At 39.8% G+C, this 17060-nt stretch overlaps 1 protein-coding gene across 2 annotated transcripts; it reads left to right on the plus strand.

Annotated features, from left to right (window-relative positions):
- The first annotated feature begins 555 nt into the window (after positions 1-555).
- Positions 556-16433, plus strand: LOC111571879 (somatostatin-like receptor F_48D10.1). Of its 2 annotated transcripts, XM_055009532.1 has the most exons (6): positions 556-1196; positions 1314-1983; positions 6968-7108; positions 7282-7554; positions 10129-10263; positions 14037-16433. In XM_055009532.1, the coding sequence occupies exons 2-6, from the start codon at positions 1405-1407 to the stop codon at positions 14256-14258; spliced, it is 1350 nt and encodes a 449-aa protein (XP_054865507.1). In that variant the 5' UTR covers positions 556-1196; positions 1314-1404; the 3' UTR covers positions 14259-16433. The 2 variants fall into 2 exon arrangements, with proteins under 2 accessions (XP_054865507.1, XP_023131037.2); XM_023275269.3 differs by having other exon boundaries at positions 557-1983.
- Positions 16434-17060: the final 627 nt, after the last annotated feature.

Genomic DNA, 17060 nt, shown 5'->3' on the forward strand with positions numbered 1-17060 from the left:
AAAAAAACAAAAAAAAAAAACAGGCCAAAACTGAGGTTAATGTTCACATTTAAAAATCTGTATATTTATAGTAGAAGTAATTATTTTTACAATGTGTGACTGTGGAGTTAAACAGTTTAACTGCATTTAATCAACTAAAAATAGAAATTGATGTCATCATTTGCTGTTATTTTAGCTGTTTTTGAATGCTATTGTATTTTGGCCGACTTTAACATACTTTTTCTGGCACTCTTTATTGATTTTTACTTTTTTTTTAGGGCACTGAAGAAAGAAGAGACTACTCTCAGTAAAATATAATTACAATGGGAAAAGATGCCCCTTTTCTGTTGTCACTGAAGCAGTATTTTTATTTATTTATTTATTTATGATGTGAATAGTTGAGTAGCTCAATAATCTGTACTGCATCATGATTAACAAGTTGAAAAACCTTAATCTGCAAAGTAACTGCAGCTGTCAGATGCGGAGCCCAGCGTACACTACAGCTCTAAGGTAGAGGGATAAATGAGCGTGATAAGGAGGTACTCTGCTACTCGTCTCTCTCTCTCACTCTCTCCCAACAAATCACATCAGCGGAGCAGCAGAGCCGTGTGGGCTGAAAGTTGAAGGAGAAGCGGCGGAGCTGCAGCCGAGACATTCTGCCCAGCACCACGGACAGCGACCGATTGGGAGCCTGAACAACACCTTTAATCGATGTTGGAGAATCATTGGAGAATCAGAGGACTGAATGAATCATTAGAACTTTAGTTCGAGGGATCGACTAATTTCATCTGTGTACAGAAAGAGCCGGACTCTTCCATTTCTCGCCAAAGTCTGCCTGGTTTTGTCCTGGTCTCTGCGTAAATCTTTTCGTAATGTGCCTTTGCAGGTGGGATATATCAAGTCAAAGGCAAAGATTTAAGAAACCTCTGGCAAAAGGCTTAACCTTTAGGCTATAACGTACAATCATTCATTCACTACCGTGCGTAAAAGCGGTGCCACTGCTGCCAGCGAGACTCCGGGTTTTGTGTCAGTGATACCGAAAAGGCAAAGACAAAGAAGTGGAGGCAACAACGATATATTACCATTTATGTTTATCGAAGTATTGACACGACTCCACGTGAAAACTATTCGCAAGAACAGGATACATGGTAGCACACCCCTCTTTTTCCAAACTCACTGTATTCTCAGCTCAGGCCAAGAGCGCACACTTTAACGCAGTGAGTCGCCTTCTTCTCACTTCCGCACACATACACTTCAATTTGAGACAAATCAGACTTGTTTTCAACTTATTTCAACTGTGCTGGCTGCTGATCCTAATTCAATATGTTCCACAGTGAGCATGAGGAAGTAACGAGGCAGAATTAGAGACTTTGTTTTGAATCAGTGCCAACAGGAGGATTGAAATCTGCGTGTGAGCTGTGCGCAATGGAGACCCTGGACCAGAACCACTGGTATCCTCTCTCATCGGACTTCAACTCCTCTGCAACCGCTCACTCCCCCTTCCTCTTCTCCTACCCGAACCTCTTCAACATCTCCTCCAACGTGTCCACCCAGAGCGTCCCCTTCCAAGGCAGCAGCACCCTCATGACAGCGGTCATCTCCCTTACCGTGTTCGTGGTGGGTCTGATCGGCAACACTCTGGCCATCTACGTGGTGCTGCGCTACGCCAAGATGAAGACCGTCACCAACATCTACATCCTGAACCTGGCCGTGGCCGACGAGCTCTACATCCTCGGTCTCCCCTTCCTCACCACGCAAAACGTGCTCTCTTATTGGCCGTTTGGCTCCTTCCTGTGCCGCACCGTTATGACTGCGGACTCAATGAACCAGTTCACGTCTATTTTCTGCCTCACGGTCATGTCCATCGACCGGTACCTGGCTGTAGTTCATCCGATCCGCAGCACTAAGTGGAGGCACCCTCGGGTGGCCAAGATGGTGAACGCAGCCGTGTGGGCCGTGTCCTTTGTGGTGGTCCTGCCAGTGGTGATCTTCTCTGATGTGCAGGTAGGCCTCCATGCTGCAGTCCTGTGGTCAACAGTTCAAAAGAAGACCCCTAAACACAGACAGATGACACCAGCAGTCCCCTCTCAAACAGATGAATGAAGCAGTGATTTAGAAAGCATATTGTTAGTTGTTGCAGTTCATTCAGGAGGCCACAATATTTCATCCAAGCAAAGTTTTAGTGAAAGTATATCTGAAAGATTGGAGATGTCACTTCAAACAGTGTATAGTATCATCAGCATTGTTTTCCTTACATGCACTGCATGTAACAGTAAAAATCTATTGAAGCTTGAAGTTTTCTGAAGAGTAAATATGTGGAAAAAACTACAGTTAGGAGGGTTTTATTGATTCACAGAACAACATAGAAGCAATTTCCTTGTCACCCTCCAAAATATAATAGTTGAATGGATGATTTATTTTAAGACATAAAGAACATAATCAGAAATCAATCAGGATCAGCTTTACTAGCCAGTCATGTCAACACAATACAAGGAAGCTAAGTCCAGTGTTTCCTTTGCTTTCAAAATTGCACACAAACATGACTGTGGTGTTTCTTTTCTCACACACAGATTTAAATCAGCTCAACAGGTTGCAGAAGGAAATGATTGTTTCACTACTATGCACAACTATAAATATGTGTAAAGGACTTGGTTTAAAATCGACCAGAGTTTTAAGTGCAAAATTACATTTACCCACAGTTCAGTGCAAATACAGTTACAATAAATAACACCTTATTGACAGCATTCTATTGACACCTTATTCATGAGGTAGATGGATGATAGTGCATGGAACAAAGAACATCATCTAAGGTAGAAAGACAAATACAGATCAAATAAAAATGTCAGCACCAGCAATTGTTTTGTTTAGTATTACTTGGACTTACACTACCATTGAAAAATTTGGGGTCACTTAGAAATGTCCTTGTTTTTGAAAGAGAGGCAGTTTTTCTCAATGAGGATAACATTAAATTAATCAGATATACAGTGTAGACATTGTTCATGTGGTAAATGACTATTCTAGCTGGAAACAGCTGATTTTTAATGGAATATCTCCATAGAGGTACAGAGGAACATTTCCAGCAACCATCACTCCTGTGTTCTAATGCTACATTGTGTTAGCTAATGGTGTTGAAAGGCTAATTGATGATTAGAAAACCCTTGTGCAATTATATTAGCACATGAATAAAAATGTGAATTTTCATGGAAAACATGAAATTGCGTGGGTGCCCCAAACTTTTAATGGTAGTGTACGCCATTCATGCATCCATACACTATCCTGGCATTTTCATTGTCTTTGAGTTATTAAACATAGGGACCTAATGCAGTGCAGCATCACAGACATCCAAAAAAACACAACTGTGACCAAGTAAAATAACAGAATGAGGTTTTAAAGTCAATACGTTAACTGACAGCGGTTCTCTTGATTTTTCTCAGTGCAATGCTTTGGAGGCCAAAAGTGTTTTACAATCCAAAAGGGTGGGGTTATACAAGGTCCTGGGTGTGTCTAACAGGGTGGCCGGTTATGCAATGCTGAGCTAGGAGCAATGAGTTCAGGTAAAGTGAGATGAGAAGCTTAAAATTACGATTTTATGACATTGTGTATTTACAAGTTAAAAGAAGAAATTGCTTCAAAAACCTTTCCTGGCCAGTGCATGCAAAGGAACTGTGACATTTGCAGTTTACACCAATTAGCCACAATATTAAAAGCACATGCCTAATACTGTGTAGGTTCTGTTTGTGCCACCAGGATAGCAATAAACTTTTGGGCGTTTGTGGGGCTTGTTCTGTTGCATGCAGTAGATGGATTTGGATTAGGATCAGAGTCGTTTAGAGGCTGAGTTAATGCCTTGTGCACTTTGTCATTTATGCTTAAATAGCTGAAAGTAAAAGTAAAGTCAGCAGCCAACTTTAAAATGATGCTACCACATGAAGGCACACAGCCAAATCATTTCTGATCTGTTCCAACACTGCAATATAATTAAAAAAAAAAAACATTAAACAGCATTTTGATTCTACCAGTTGATTAATATTATAAGAACTGTTACTGAACTCTGCAGTGCTCCTTCATATGTGGAGTATCTGCAACTGCATTATACAATATACTTATTATTTCAGAACCTGTGTCTTGTAATGCAAAATTTAGAGGTAGAGGGGTAATAATTTTGCTGTATTCTGCACAATATAACAACAACAAAGGATTTCTATTCTATTCTATTTTCTAAAAGCTCAGTATATTGGTTTATCTGCCTGCGTTTTTGCTGTCTTTGTCCCTATTCACTTCAATTCAATTTTATTTATATAGTGCCAATTACAGTCAAATTGTCTCAAGACGCTTTACAGAACCCATATGCCTGACCCCCAGAGCAAGCCAAAAGGTGACAGTGGCAAGGAAAACACCCTTTTAACAGGGAAAAAAACCTCGAGCAGAACCCGGCTCTAATGTGGGGGGACCCATCTGCCTGCTGGCCGGGCGGGTTGAGAAGGACAGAAGAGGTAGAAAGGTGGAGGTAGAGGGATACAGATAGAGGGATAGAGGTAGAGGGGTAGAGATAGAGAGGTGGGGGGTGGGACACAAGGACCATAAAACACAGCCACACATCTGAAGCATCCAGCTCTGGGACCAGGGACACTCAGAGAAAGGACACAGAAAGAAACAGAGTGAATGTAATGCAATAATGGTATATATAGTAAATACATAGGTAGTTAGAGAAGGGCTCAGTGCATCAAGAGAGGTTCCCCAGCAGCCTAGGCCTATAGCAGCATAACTAGGGGCAAACTAAAGGGACGTCAAGAGGGGAAGTCAGTTTTGCAAATGAAAACACCAGCTCACCCCGTCAGGGTCCCCCAGTCAGCCCTAACTATAAGCTTTGTCAAAAAGGAAGGTTTTAAGCCTGGTCTTAAAAATAGAGGGGGTGTCCACCTCCCGAACCCAAACTGGGAGCTGGTTCCACAGGAGAGGCGCCTGATAACTGAAGGCTCTGCCTCCCATTCTACTTTTAGAGATTCTAGGAACAACAAGTAAGCCTGCAGTCTGAGAGCGAAGAGTTCTGCTAGGATAATATGGTACTATCAGGTCTTTAAGATATGATGGAGATTGGTTGTTAAGAGCTTTATATGTCAGAAGAAGGATTTTGAATTCTATTCTAGATTTAACAGGAAGCCAATGAAGAGAAACCAATATAGGAGAAATATGATCTCTCTTGCTAACTCCCGTCAGTACTCTGGCTGCAGCATTTTGGATCAGCTGTAGATGTTTCAGAGAGCTATTGGGACAACCTGATAATAAGGAATTACAGTAGTCAAGCCTAGAACTAACGAATGCATGGACTAGTTTTTCTGCATCACTCTGAGACAGGATGTACCTGATTTTCACAATATTTCTCAGGTGGAAAAAGGAAGTCCTACAGATTTGTTTTATGTGCGAGTTAAAGGACATGTCCTGGTCAAAGATAACACCGAGGTTCCTCACAGTAGTACTGGAGGCCAATGTAATGCCATCCAGAGTAACTATATGCTTTGAAAGCAATTCTCTAAGATGTTTGGGGCCAAATACAATGACTTCAGTCGTGTCTGAATTTAGTAGTAAGAAATTATAGGTCATCCAGGTCTTTATGTCCTTAAGACAATCTTGCAGTCTAGCTAGCTGATTAGTTTCATTTGGCTTCATAGATAAATACAATTGAGTGTCGTCAGCATAACAATGGAAATTAATACAGTGCTTCCTAATAATATTGCCTAAGGGAAGCATGTATAATGTGAACAGTATTGGTCCTAAGACAGAACCCTGAGGAACTCCATGATTAACCCTAGTATGCTCAGAAGAGTCATTGTTGACATGCACAAACTGGAACCTGTCTGATAAGTAGGATTTAAACCAGTCCAGTGCTGTCCCTTTAATGCCAATAGAATGTTCTAGTCGCTGTAATAAAAGTTTGTGGTCGATTGTATCGAATGCTGCACTAAGGTCCAATAAAATAAGTATAGAGACCAGTCCATTATCTGACGCTATGAGAAGGTCATTAGTAACTTTCACCAGAGCTGTTTCTGTGCTATGATGCACTCTGAAGCCTGACTGAAACTCTTCAAACAAGCTATTCCTTTGTAAATGTTCACATAATTGATTTGCAACTGTTCTTTCCAGAATTTTGGAGAGAAATGGGAGGTTGGAAATTGGTCTATAGTTGGCTAAAACATCTGGATCTAGAGTGGGCTTTTTAAGAAAGGTCTATTGAAGTCCCAAAGTAACAAAATAGCCCAAAAAATTACAGAGTGACATGAAACAACCACAAAAAGACTGAATGGCCAAAAAGAGACAAAACGGCCTGAGAGAGAAACAAAACAAACAAACACACATCACACTGCCACAGACACAAAATAATCAGAAAATGACACAAAACAAGCAGAAGGAGATGTAAAATGACCATAAAGAGAAAGAAGAGCTAGAAAGAGACACAAAATTACCACAAAGAGAAACAAAATGACCCCAGAGAGGCACAACATGGCACAAAAAGACAAGACGACCACGGAAAGACACAAAGCAGACAAAAACAGACACAAAATGACCACAAAGACACACAAAGCAGCTGCAAAGACACATAAATTGACCACCAAGAGACACAAGCGACCAGAGACACAAAACGACCATAAAGCGACACAGAATGATCACACAAAGAAACACAATGACAACAAAGAGTCCAAATGGCCAGAATGATACACAAAATGACCACAAAAAGACAAAACGAACACAAAGCAGCTATGAAGAGACAACATTACCGCAAAAAGATACAAAACATTGCCAAAGAGCTGCAAAACGACTACAAAAACACACAAAATGCCAACAAAATGCCAAAAAAGCAACACTTGTCCTGTCGGTCCAATATTTACTTCCTATATTTCACTTTTTGCTCCCACTGTACAATGACAGAATTTTTGATTTGCTGCATTTTTTTTTTGTCTTTAATATTTGAATTTTCTTCATTGGCCATCAGGACACATTTAACTCTTGCAACATGATCTGGCCGGAGCCGAAGGATGTGTGGTCCACGGCTTTCATCCTCTACACGGCCACAGTGGGCTTCTTTGGGCCGCTGCTCATCATCTGCCTCTGTTACCTTCTGATCGTCATCAAGGTAAACGTGTGTATATGAATGAGGCTGATTAAAAAGCTCATGTATAAATTCACACTGTAATCTCAATCAACATAATTACAACTGTGATCATCCTTCCTGTAATTTATCATCATGACACTCACACTGGTTGTCTTCAGCATCGCCATCATAACTAAATGCTGTTTCTGCTGCAGGTGAAGTCTTCAGGAGCGCGAGCCGGATTCACCAAACGCCGCCGCTCAGAGCGAAAGGTGACCCGGATGGTGGTGGTGATCGTGGTGGTGTTTGTGCTCTGCTGGCTGCCGTTCTTCATCATCAACATGGTCAACCTGGTGGTCATCATCCCGGAGTCCAGCGCCACCGCTGGCATCTACTTCTTCGCCGTCATCCTGTCCTACGCCAACTCCTGCGCCAACCCGGTGCTCTACGGTTTCTTGTCAGACAACTTCCAGCAGAGCTTCAGAAAAGTAGGACAAACATCAGATTGGATACAACTTTTTAGTCACAGCACAGAGTGCAACTACGAAAACAATGAAATGCAGTTTAGCATCCAACAAAAAATGCCAAAGAAAAAGTAAAGTTCACAGTATGAAGAGAGAAAAAAAACAATATGAACAGAATGGCATGAACACAGTAAGGATATAAATACAATAGCTGAGATAACAATATAATGTTAGATAAATCTTCATGTATGAACAGTATAAACAGTATATGCACACTATGAACAATATAAACAGTGAATATCAGATGAGATGGAAGATATACACCCATCAGCCACAACATTATGACAGGTGAAGTGAATAACATCGATCATCTTGTTATAATGCAACATTCTGCTGGGAAACCTTCAGTCCTGACATCCATGTGGTTATTTGACATGTACCATCCACCTAAACATTGCAGGTCAAGCAACCCACCCACCCCCATGCCTAAAGCAGTCCTTGATGCCACTTGCCACCCTGAGCAGGGCAATACACCCCGACACACCACAAAAGCTGCTCAGGAGTGACACCCTCCTTCCCCCCGATGCTGTACTGGATTAAGGGTTTGCAGTTGGAGGCTTTCTTCTTTCCTTGACAGACAAATGAGAGTCTCTCACAACGTGTACTCAGACAGACGGTAAAGCATCGTTTGAGATGAGCTGATTAAGAGGCAGAAGATATGTAAAGATAAAGATTTTCTGACTGAACAGTATGAACAGTATATCCTCATGCATCTGTGTCAGCTGGGATCATTAGTTCTGTTGGAATGTACAACCTTAATTTTGTCCAAATGATTGATAGTTCTTCTACTTAATCAGAGAGATAAATTATCCAAGACTAATTTTGCTTTTTATAAAGCCTGCTATGCTGGTGGTGTTTTAAGTTCATCTGCTTCTGAAAGTTTATTAAATGCAGGCATCCAGTGGCTGCATCAACGCTCATTAATGTGTTTAGTAATCAGGCTCATTCGGGTTATTTTTCTATACATGACAAACAAAATAAACTTTTCCGTGAAAGCATTGATTGTATAAGGTTACAAGGACAGTCTTTTGTTTTCTTGGCAGATTGTTTCATTATTTTCTCAGTCACTCTAAACTGACAGCTAAAGGGTGGAGTTTATGTAGCTTCCTGACTCACAGTCCCTCTGGAAGCCCAAGGACGTTCACAAGGCCGGGCTCAAGTTGCCTGAGCAACAGCCCATTTTCTCTCCATGACTGAGCTGCCATAGTTTATGTACATTATGGGATGCCCTGTCGTCATGTGACACTGTAACATCCAGAATTAGTATTGCTGGTGTTGGTGGGATTCCACTGAGAAGCCATCATCTGTCACCTGCACCTCTACCTGTCTTTTGTAGCAAACAAAAAAGGAAAAGCTCAATTTCAGTATATATTTCAAATAACTGAAAGACAAATTGTACAAAATAAACGCAGCTTGTAAGAAAACCTTTCAAATATACTGCAGTTTTCTGTCATTTTGCTTATAATAATTGACTTTCTCAAGGCTGTCCAAGTACAGAGAAAACATTCTGTGTTTGTTATCCAAGAAAGGTTTGGGAGAAGGTAAATCCTTTCTCCTCATAGCAATGCTGATACCACATATATTAAGTAACTCACTGTTTAATATAAAATGTATACAGAGACAAATGAAAACATAAAGTTAAAAAAATCAGCAATTTTACAGAATTTTTTATTTTCTAGATTTTTGCTATCTTTTTAAAATACACAGAAATATCAATTTACAAAAATAAATGGTGAATTTATACCTATGGTTAAAAAAAAATTACTTTAAAACTTTGAAAACTTGCAATTGTAAATAATCATAAAATTTCCCTTTTGGAAAAAATATATTTGTACAATTATCGCAATTTCAAAAATATTTTCTTTAAACTTAATAGATGATCTATTACATTCAAGGGCAGTTAATAAAATAGTACTGATTTTGTAATTTTACATAGATTTGTTCATTAAATGAGAATCTATTCATCCAATTATTGTAGGTGAGCTCATTGTTTTACATGTGTAAAAATCCCTCCTTAGAAATTAAAAAGTAAAAATAACACACACCATCTCCTGTAAAATTATAGAAAATATATTTTTCTATTACTGTAATTTTAATGTGATGATTATTTTCTGGTATTTTTGACACCCCATGAATATGTGGGAATATTTTATTTTTTACTTTTTTTCAAAATGTAGAAATGATACCCATCCATCCATCCATCATCTATATGCTTAATCCTCATTAGGGTCGTGGGGAGCTGTAGAAATGATATACAATTCTAAATTATCCCACTGTTTCGTTTATTCAGTAGCAACACCTGTAGCCACAAACTAACCTAAAAACATCTGAACACATACTGCACTAGTTTTTATGAGGATTGTTTTATTTTTTCTAAAAACCAAAACCTATAATATAAGAACAATACACAAAACACATATCAGCCATAACTTCTTTGTAAATTTTGTCAAATGGTGTTTTATTCCACTATGGACATTCAACACAATAGTTGTATCCTCCACAGATAATCTAAATGTGGATGTTTTTGTGACTCTGCAGGTGCTGTGCGTGAGGAGTATGCGGTGCAATGCCAACGGCGTGGAACACGGCGACCCCAGTGCACCGCGTACCGAGAAAACTACAGCCCATGACTGCATCCTGTTCTCACCTCGTACTGATGCCCAGAGCAGCCAGGTAAACTGTGTGTGTGTGTGTGTGTGTGTTCTGTGTGTGTGCAAGGAGCTTTTATTTTTCTGTGTTGGCGACAGCCTCTGTGCCATTCTCGTAAATGTGATATTTATGGAGCACCTGGTGGGAATTACTTCAAATTTGGCACAAATGTCCACTTGGAGTCAAAGATGGATTTTGGTGGCCAGAGGTCAAAGGTCAAGGTCACTGTGACCTCACAAAACTGTTTTTGGTGCAATGATAGCTCAGTGGTTAAGGCTCTGGGTTACTGATCGTAACGTAAAAGCTCAGATCATCAGGCTACCAGAGTTGGGCCCTTGAACAAAGCTCTTAATCCTAACAGGAGAACACACTGGAAGGAGTTCTATAGTGCTGTAATATATTTGTGACACATAAAGACTTCTTTTTCTTTTTAACCATACAACGGTACTTCAAAAAGTTCTCGGTCTCACATAGAAACAAGAGGTGTAACTCCCATTTTGGGTTGTAGCTGTACATGATGTAGCCTTCTGTCACTGTGTACAAAACTCAGATATTTGAAGCAATCAAAAAAGAAGAGGAAATTTCTGAGCTGGCTGTTGTTGCTTCAGTACAATGCTTCCATCCACACAGCATCAGCAGCTAAATGTGGCTTTAAACTGTTGCCTCATGAACCCAACTCACCCAACCTGCACTGTCTGACTTCTGTTTCCTAAAGTGAAATCCCACTTATGTGGTCACTGTTTTCAGAGTGATGATGATGAAGTCATGCATGCTGTTGAGGAGTACAGAGGCTCAAGATGTGACCCTCTTCTGTGAAGCTTGAACATTGGTGGAACAAATGCGCTGAAGTTAAAGGAGGAAATGCTGAAAAATAATGCAAGAAAAATCTTTCTCTTGTGATGTTTTCTGTTGAGGCTGAGAGCTTTCTGAAGGAACCCTGTAACTCAAGAATTCATAAGGTAATTATAACAAATATTTCCACAAACAGTTCAAGAGGATAAAGTGATGGTTAGTGATGGACACATTATATGAAAAAATGAAAACGTCAAGTCCATACAGACTTGGATGTGAGAAGTAACTTGACTGCTTGATGGATAGTAATTGCAGTTTGCTGGAAAAATGGGAATTTTAATGTCACCAAAAAATAGAAAAATGACCAAGTGGTAAGTCTCTTAAGTGCCTCACTAAGTCAACAGGAAGACATCAGTTATTTTTGATTGACTAATGTTGGAGACATGTAGGTGTGCTTGGCTAAAGTCAGATCCCTTCAGTAACACACACACATGCTTACACACAGACACATCGCAGCTTTGCATCATCAATGAGTCACCTCTCCATTAATCAACGGGCAGGTGTGTGTGTTCATGTGTGTGTGAGAGCAGCTAATTGAAGAAGGATGGTGAATTAATGCAGCGATGGAGGCAATAATCAGAAAAATTCTGAAAGCTGGTGTGGAAAGTTATGACATTATGTTTAGAGGAGAGCAGTCAGGGAAGAAAAAAGCAGCGATTCAGTAAGTGCAGCGTGAAGCTTCATTGTGTTCAATTAGATAAGCTCTACAAAAGCACTGAAGTGCATTAAACTGACAGAGTGGCTCTGATAAGAGTCTCTCTGCACTCCATCAGCGGTTTCAAGGTTATCAAAACTACAACTTCCCCCATGTTACAAAGTGACTCGAAGCGTATATGTTGGATTCCACCTATTCAATTATTGATGTATAGGTGTCTTATTACACCCAGAGCACACCATTTGCTTCAGGTGAGATATTTCATTATCCTTCGAGCCACCAAGTTCAGGAAAAAAAGAGAGCACAGCTGAGACAGTGGGAAAGGATAAAAAAACATATCAAACTGTAAAGTTGTAATCCATAAGATCTTAGTCCTGACTGATTTTATGAGACCAAAGAACAACCTCCAGGGCTGAACAATGAATCCAAAACTGAAGTTCCTCAAAGTTTTACTTCAGCTCTAAAAGCAAGTCAATCACTATAGACCTCTATGTTGATTTTATTTTTTTTATTAATTTATATTCATATATTTTTAAATATAAAAAAAGGTTTCATTTTTGAATTAGCCAGGAGTTGAGCGGAGTCAAAAACGCGATGACTGGAGCCACTGCTCTGAGCTTCACTGGTCCTCAGGAAGCCTATAGGTGGCGACATGGAGGATCCATCTTTATATACAGTCCCAGGGCAACAGCTGCAGTTATCATGACAGCAGCTTTGTCTTTCAATATATACAGTGAGGTTATGAAATGGATTGGAGGTGGGGCTCAAGCAGTGTTGAAGCATGACCCAGTTTAAAAAGCAGTTTTTCCTCACATGTCCGAAATAAATTCACTCATTCATTCATTCATTCATTCATTCATTCAAGTGCATTTGGTGTAAGAACAGTGAGGCTAATAGCAGTGACAAAATGATTATAGTGTCTGTAAAAATTAGTCTGTCCCACTGGACATTTTTTCTTTTTACTGCTTTGCACCGTTGGTTCATGGTCAATTTGATTTGACTTTTTTGACAAGAATTTACAATCGTAGCCAAAGCTGCATCTATTAAACACACACTTAAATGAAGTGAATGCTGATGCAATCACTTATTTTACATTTTTAATTAATTGACATATCTTTAACACCCAATAATGGGCAATAACTACATCTCTGTGCAATAACACAAACAGAAGTCCATTACAATTTATTACACTGCATACTTACATTTTTATCTCTTAGAACAATGTTTATTTTGCACTTTAGGTTTATACTTTTTCTATGTATGTCTATCTATTTATTTTTTGTACTGCTTATATTTCTAAGACTATAATGTAAGCAATTTCCCCTCAGGAATCAATAAAGTATTTCTGATTCTGATAATTTTGTAGAAATCTGTTTTCACTTTAACATGAAAGCATGAAAGAGTTATTTTTGTACATTTTAGTCAAGCAAGCAAAATTCTATTGACCATGATTCAGTGTTGAAAAGCAATAAAAGGGGAAACCGTCCAAGGGGGCTGAATATGTTTTATAGGCACTGTACATATAAAAATTTCTATACAGACTGGGAAACAGATAATGTAAATACGGGGAAAGGCTTATAGAAAAAATGTCAGCATAAAAAGAGGGGAAGTTAGATGTATTACTAACTTCATTTGCTGTACATTTTGTTGTGGTTGCTGTTTAAATTTATTTAGATTGATCTCATAGCAAACCACTGGTAGTGGCAGGTTCAATTTGGTGCTGAGTGCTGCACCGTGATGATGATGGACACTTAAAGCAGGATTTTACTTCCTTGAACATGGACAACTGCATACACCACAGATATAGTTGTTCTAAAATATACTACTTTCTAGTCCACTTGGAGAATGTGTTTTATACAGGCAGCATCCATCAGTGTCTACATTCTGAGCATGCACACCACTGCTCTTTGTAGTGTAGTCTGTGCTGACACAAATTTGGGGATGTTTGCAAAGGGGTCCACATGGACTCTTGTAAATGTCAGCAAATCATGAGATGAATGTTTAGACCCTGGACGACCACTGAGGATGAGAAAAGTACAACACTGGTCTTAGCCATATAGTATATGTGGAGTGTTATTGAGAATAATGAGAATTGCTGCAAAAGCAGTATCAGATTTAAACAAGGTAACTCAGAGGTGAATTACTTTCCCTTTTTCTGCTTCCAACTTCAAACTCTCTCTTGCCTTTATCAACACCCTGCCTCTTCTTTTTAAGTCCCCCCATTCCCTCTATTGCATTCTTCTTGCGTTTCCCCTCTTATATGTCCTTGTTATGGTCCTTCTTTCTCAAGATCTCTCCTCAGCCTCCAGGGTCGCCTACCTCTCACACAGCAGACCTTCACCGCTCCACCCCTACATGCCAATTTGCCTCCACTTGCCCAAGAATCGAATCCACAGTAACCTCCACGGCAGCCTCTACGGTGACCTCCATGGTAACAGCGGCTGAAGCTCCTACTATCACTGCCCTGACCAGACCCTCCTCCTCTGCCTCCATTGCTGCAAAGGAACAGTAACAAATGGACTGTGAATCTCAGAAAGAGTGCAAAGATGAGCTGTAGAGGAAATTCATAATCAATCAATCAATCTTATCAACATTTAAAAACATTAAAGTAAAAACAAGAAAACCCATCCCTCCCACCCTCGATATGTACATATATACACGCAACTACACATACACGCACACACACACGCACGCACGCACACACACACGCACACACGCACGCACGCACACACACACACACGCACACACAACATTTTCATCACTGACAGTAGGGAGTCATGGCATGGCACTGAGGATCGTGGAAAACGCCTCCATTGGGGTCGTCCACACTGAGAGGAGCCGCAGGCCATGATCGCCAGGGGTGCCGGCACCCGGACCCCCCGGCCCCAACAGACAAAGGGACCCCCACACCGAGGTGGGGAGCCCCCCCAACCAGCCGGGCCGAAGCGACCCATGGACAGCACCCCCAGCAGCAGACCAGATACAGGCCTCAGTGTGGAGGACCCCCCCAGAGGAAACACTGGAGTTAAAAAACTAAAAATTTTAAACTATAAGATAGAATAAAAGACCTGTTGTAAGATAAGTAAGAGGTGAAAATTTAAAAGTGTAAAAATACATAAGATAAATAATGATAAGAATGTAAGAAGAATTGAAAAGGTCAGTTAAAAGCCTGATTAAAAAGGTGCGTCTTTAACCTTCTTTTAAAAACATGGACAGTCTCTGCAGTTCTGAGGTTCTCCAGCAGGCTGTTCCACAGGTGGGGGCCATAGTGGCTAAATGCCGCCTCGCTGTGGGTTTTAATTCTGGCTTCTGGTATAGTTAAAAAGCCACTGCCGGAGGACCTCAGGATCTGCGAGGGTTGATATGTTAAAAGAAGATCAGATAAAAAAGAAAGTGCAAGCAAGGCTGTTAAGACTTTTAAAAACTAGTACGAAGAACCTTAAAATCGATCCTGAAGCAAACGGGGAGCCAATGCAGGGACTTCAAAACTGGGCCTGCCCTCTGGTCCTCATCAGCACGCGTGCAGCTGAGTTTTGTAATAACTGTAGATTTAAAATACTCTTTTCAGGAAGACCAGAGAGCAGGGCATTACAATAGTCTAAACGATGAGATAAAAGCATGCATTAGCACCTCCGTGCTGGCCTGAGAAAGAAATGGGCAGACTCTGGCTATATTCTTAAGATGATAAAAACTTTTTTTGTTACATTTTTAATATGTGGGATAAAATTCAGCTCAGAGTCAAAAATCATGCCTAGGTTTTTTACGGATTGTACTGGTTTAAAATCTTGTAGTTTAGTATAATGTGAGACTATAGAAAGGGAAGCAGAGAGGTTGGATTAGATGAACTTTTCTGTGTATACAAATGGAAAAATCCATTCCTTAGACTATTTTTCTTTCACTTGCATACTCATATTCAAAAGGCATTGCAACAATTATCACCATATTGGTGAAACCCTAATGCATATTTTTTTTACAGAACACCATTTCTCTGACAAAAGTGCCTTTTCAGCTGCTCTTGGCAATCATCACAACTTCTCAGTGAGCGCAGTAACATCACAACCCTCCCCTTTGTAAATCCATGTCATGTAGCATGCAAGAATGTAATTAAATTTTCAGAACCAAAAAAAGCCATTGGGGACTCAATAGATTCCTTGCAGCAGCCTAATACTGGAAGTTTGGTTTGGCATTACAGGGGTTTTTAATGCAACATAAGTGAAGTATTTTCAGATCAAAATCTTGCCTACTACAGCTTTAATCAACCAGTACAATGTAATGATTCCGTTTTTTTTTCATTTCAACCTCTCACTAATTTCTGATTACTTAGTTAAAGGGCCAGATTATGCTGAAACTGTACTCCACCATCTGTACAGCATTGTAGTCTGCTGTGGTCCTATTCATTTACTGTTTGTTATTTTGATAAAATGTAAATTTGCTAACTCTTTGTCTGACTCAATGCCCTTCTGTAACCACATGTCCAGCAGTGAACACAAAACCTCTGACCTCGTTGTAAATACACCTCTTACGTTGTGTCCTTGTACGCTTGTGTGTCACGTGCAGTGAAGGCATGTGCAATTGTTGCTGTTTTGCATATAACTATGTGTTTGTTTTCTTGTTGCAAAAGCCGCAACAAATCCAGAGTTTATAGCAGAATATATTGTTGCCGGTGTTACTGTGTGCTTTGTTCAGTGCCTATCACCCACCTGGAAATTACACCATGTGCAGTGAATTTTTAATTTTGTATCCGCTCTGCAAATGTTATCTTTCTGGGGTTTTCTAAACATCTTCTTTAAAACCCTCTGAACCCAAAACCTGCCAATAGATTTGAAAGGCATGTTTTTAAAGACACAATAAACACCCATATTACACTATTTATCAGAGCCAGAAACAGAAATATTGTCAGTTCTTTAACAGAGTGATTGAACTAATCATTTATGGTGTGTCCTTCCGTAAGGTAACGTAACCAAATCAAAACCTACAATCGAGATATTTAATCAAAATCACTTTATTTTAACAGTCAGTTGTAAAACTCTGCCAAAAATAGTTTTCTCTGATAAGATTTTGTTAAAAAAAAAAAAATAAAAAAATTCTGGCCACCTTGGTACAACCATGAAGCCATTAGTGAGTCATCTACAGCAAACACCTGCATGACAAAAATCCAGGGACTTTTCACCTGAACTGCAGGCTGTGTTTACACAGAGCAGACAGGAGACAAGAATAGAAAAAAAATTAAAGATGTACAGAATAAAGTATCTGTAGAATGTAGAACCACCATTTTTTCTCCAGGACTGGTAACATCTGGGGACACTTGGAAAAA

Source organism: Amphiprion ocellaris, chromosome 4, assembly GCF_022539595.1.
Source record: "Amphiprion ocellaris isolate individual 3 ecotype Okinawa chromosome 4, ASM2253959v1, whole genome shotgun sequence".
Classification (NCBI taxonomy): domain Eukaryota; kingdom Metazoa; phylum Chordata; class Actinopteri; family Pomacentridae; genus Amphiprion; species Amphiprion ocellaris.

What these genes read in the sequence shown, in the direction of transcription:
- LOC111571879 (XM_055009532.1), top strand. Translation starts at nt 1,405, where the DNA reads ATGGAGACCCTGGACCAGAACCACTGGTATCCTCTCTCATCGGACTTC. An exon ending in TGATCTTCTCTGATGTGCAG is followed by an intron (nt 1,984 to 6,967) that starts GTAGGCCTCCAT and finishes ATTGGCCATCAG; the next exon opens with GACACATTTAACTCTTGCAA. An exon ending in ACCTTCTGATCGTCATCAAG is followed by an intron (nt 7,109 to 7,281) that starts GTAAACGTGTGT and finishes TTTCTGCTGCAG; the next exon opens with GTGAAGTCTTCAGGAGCGCG.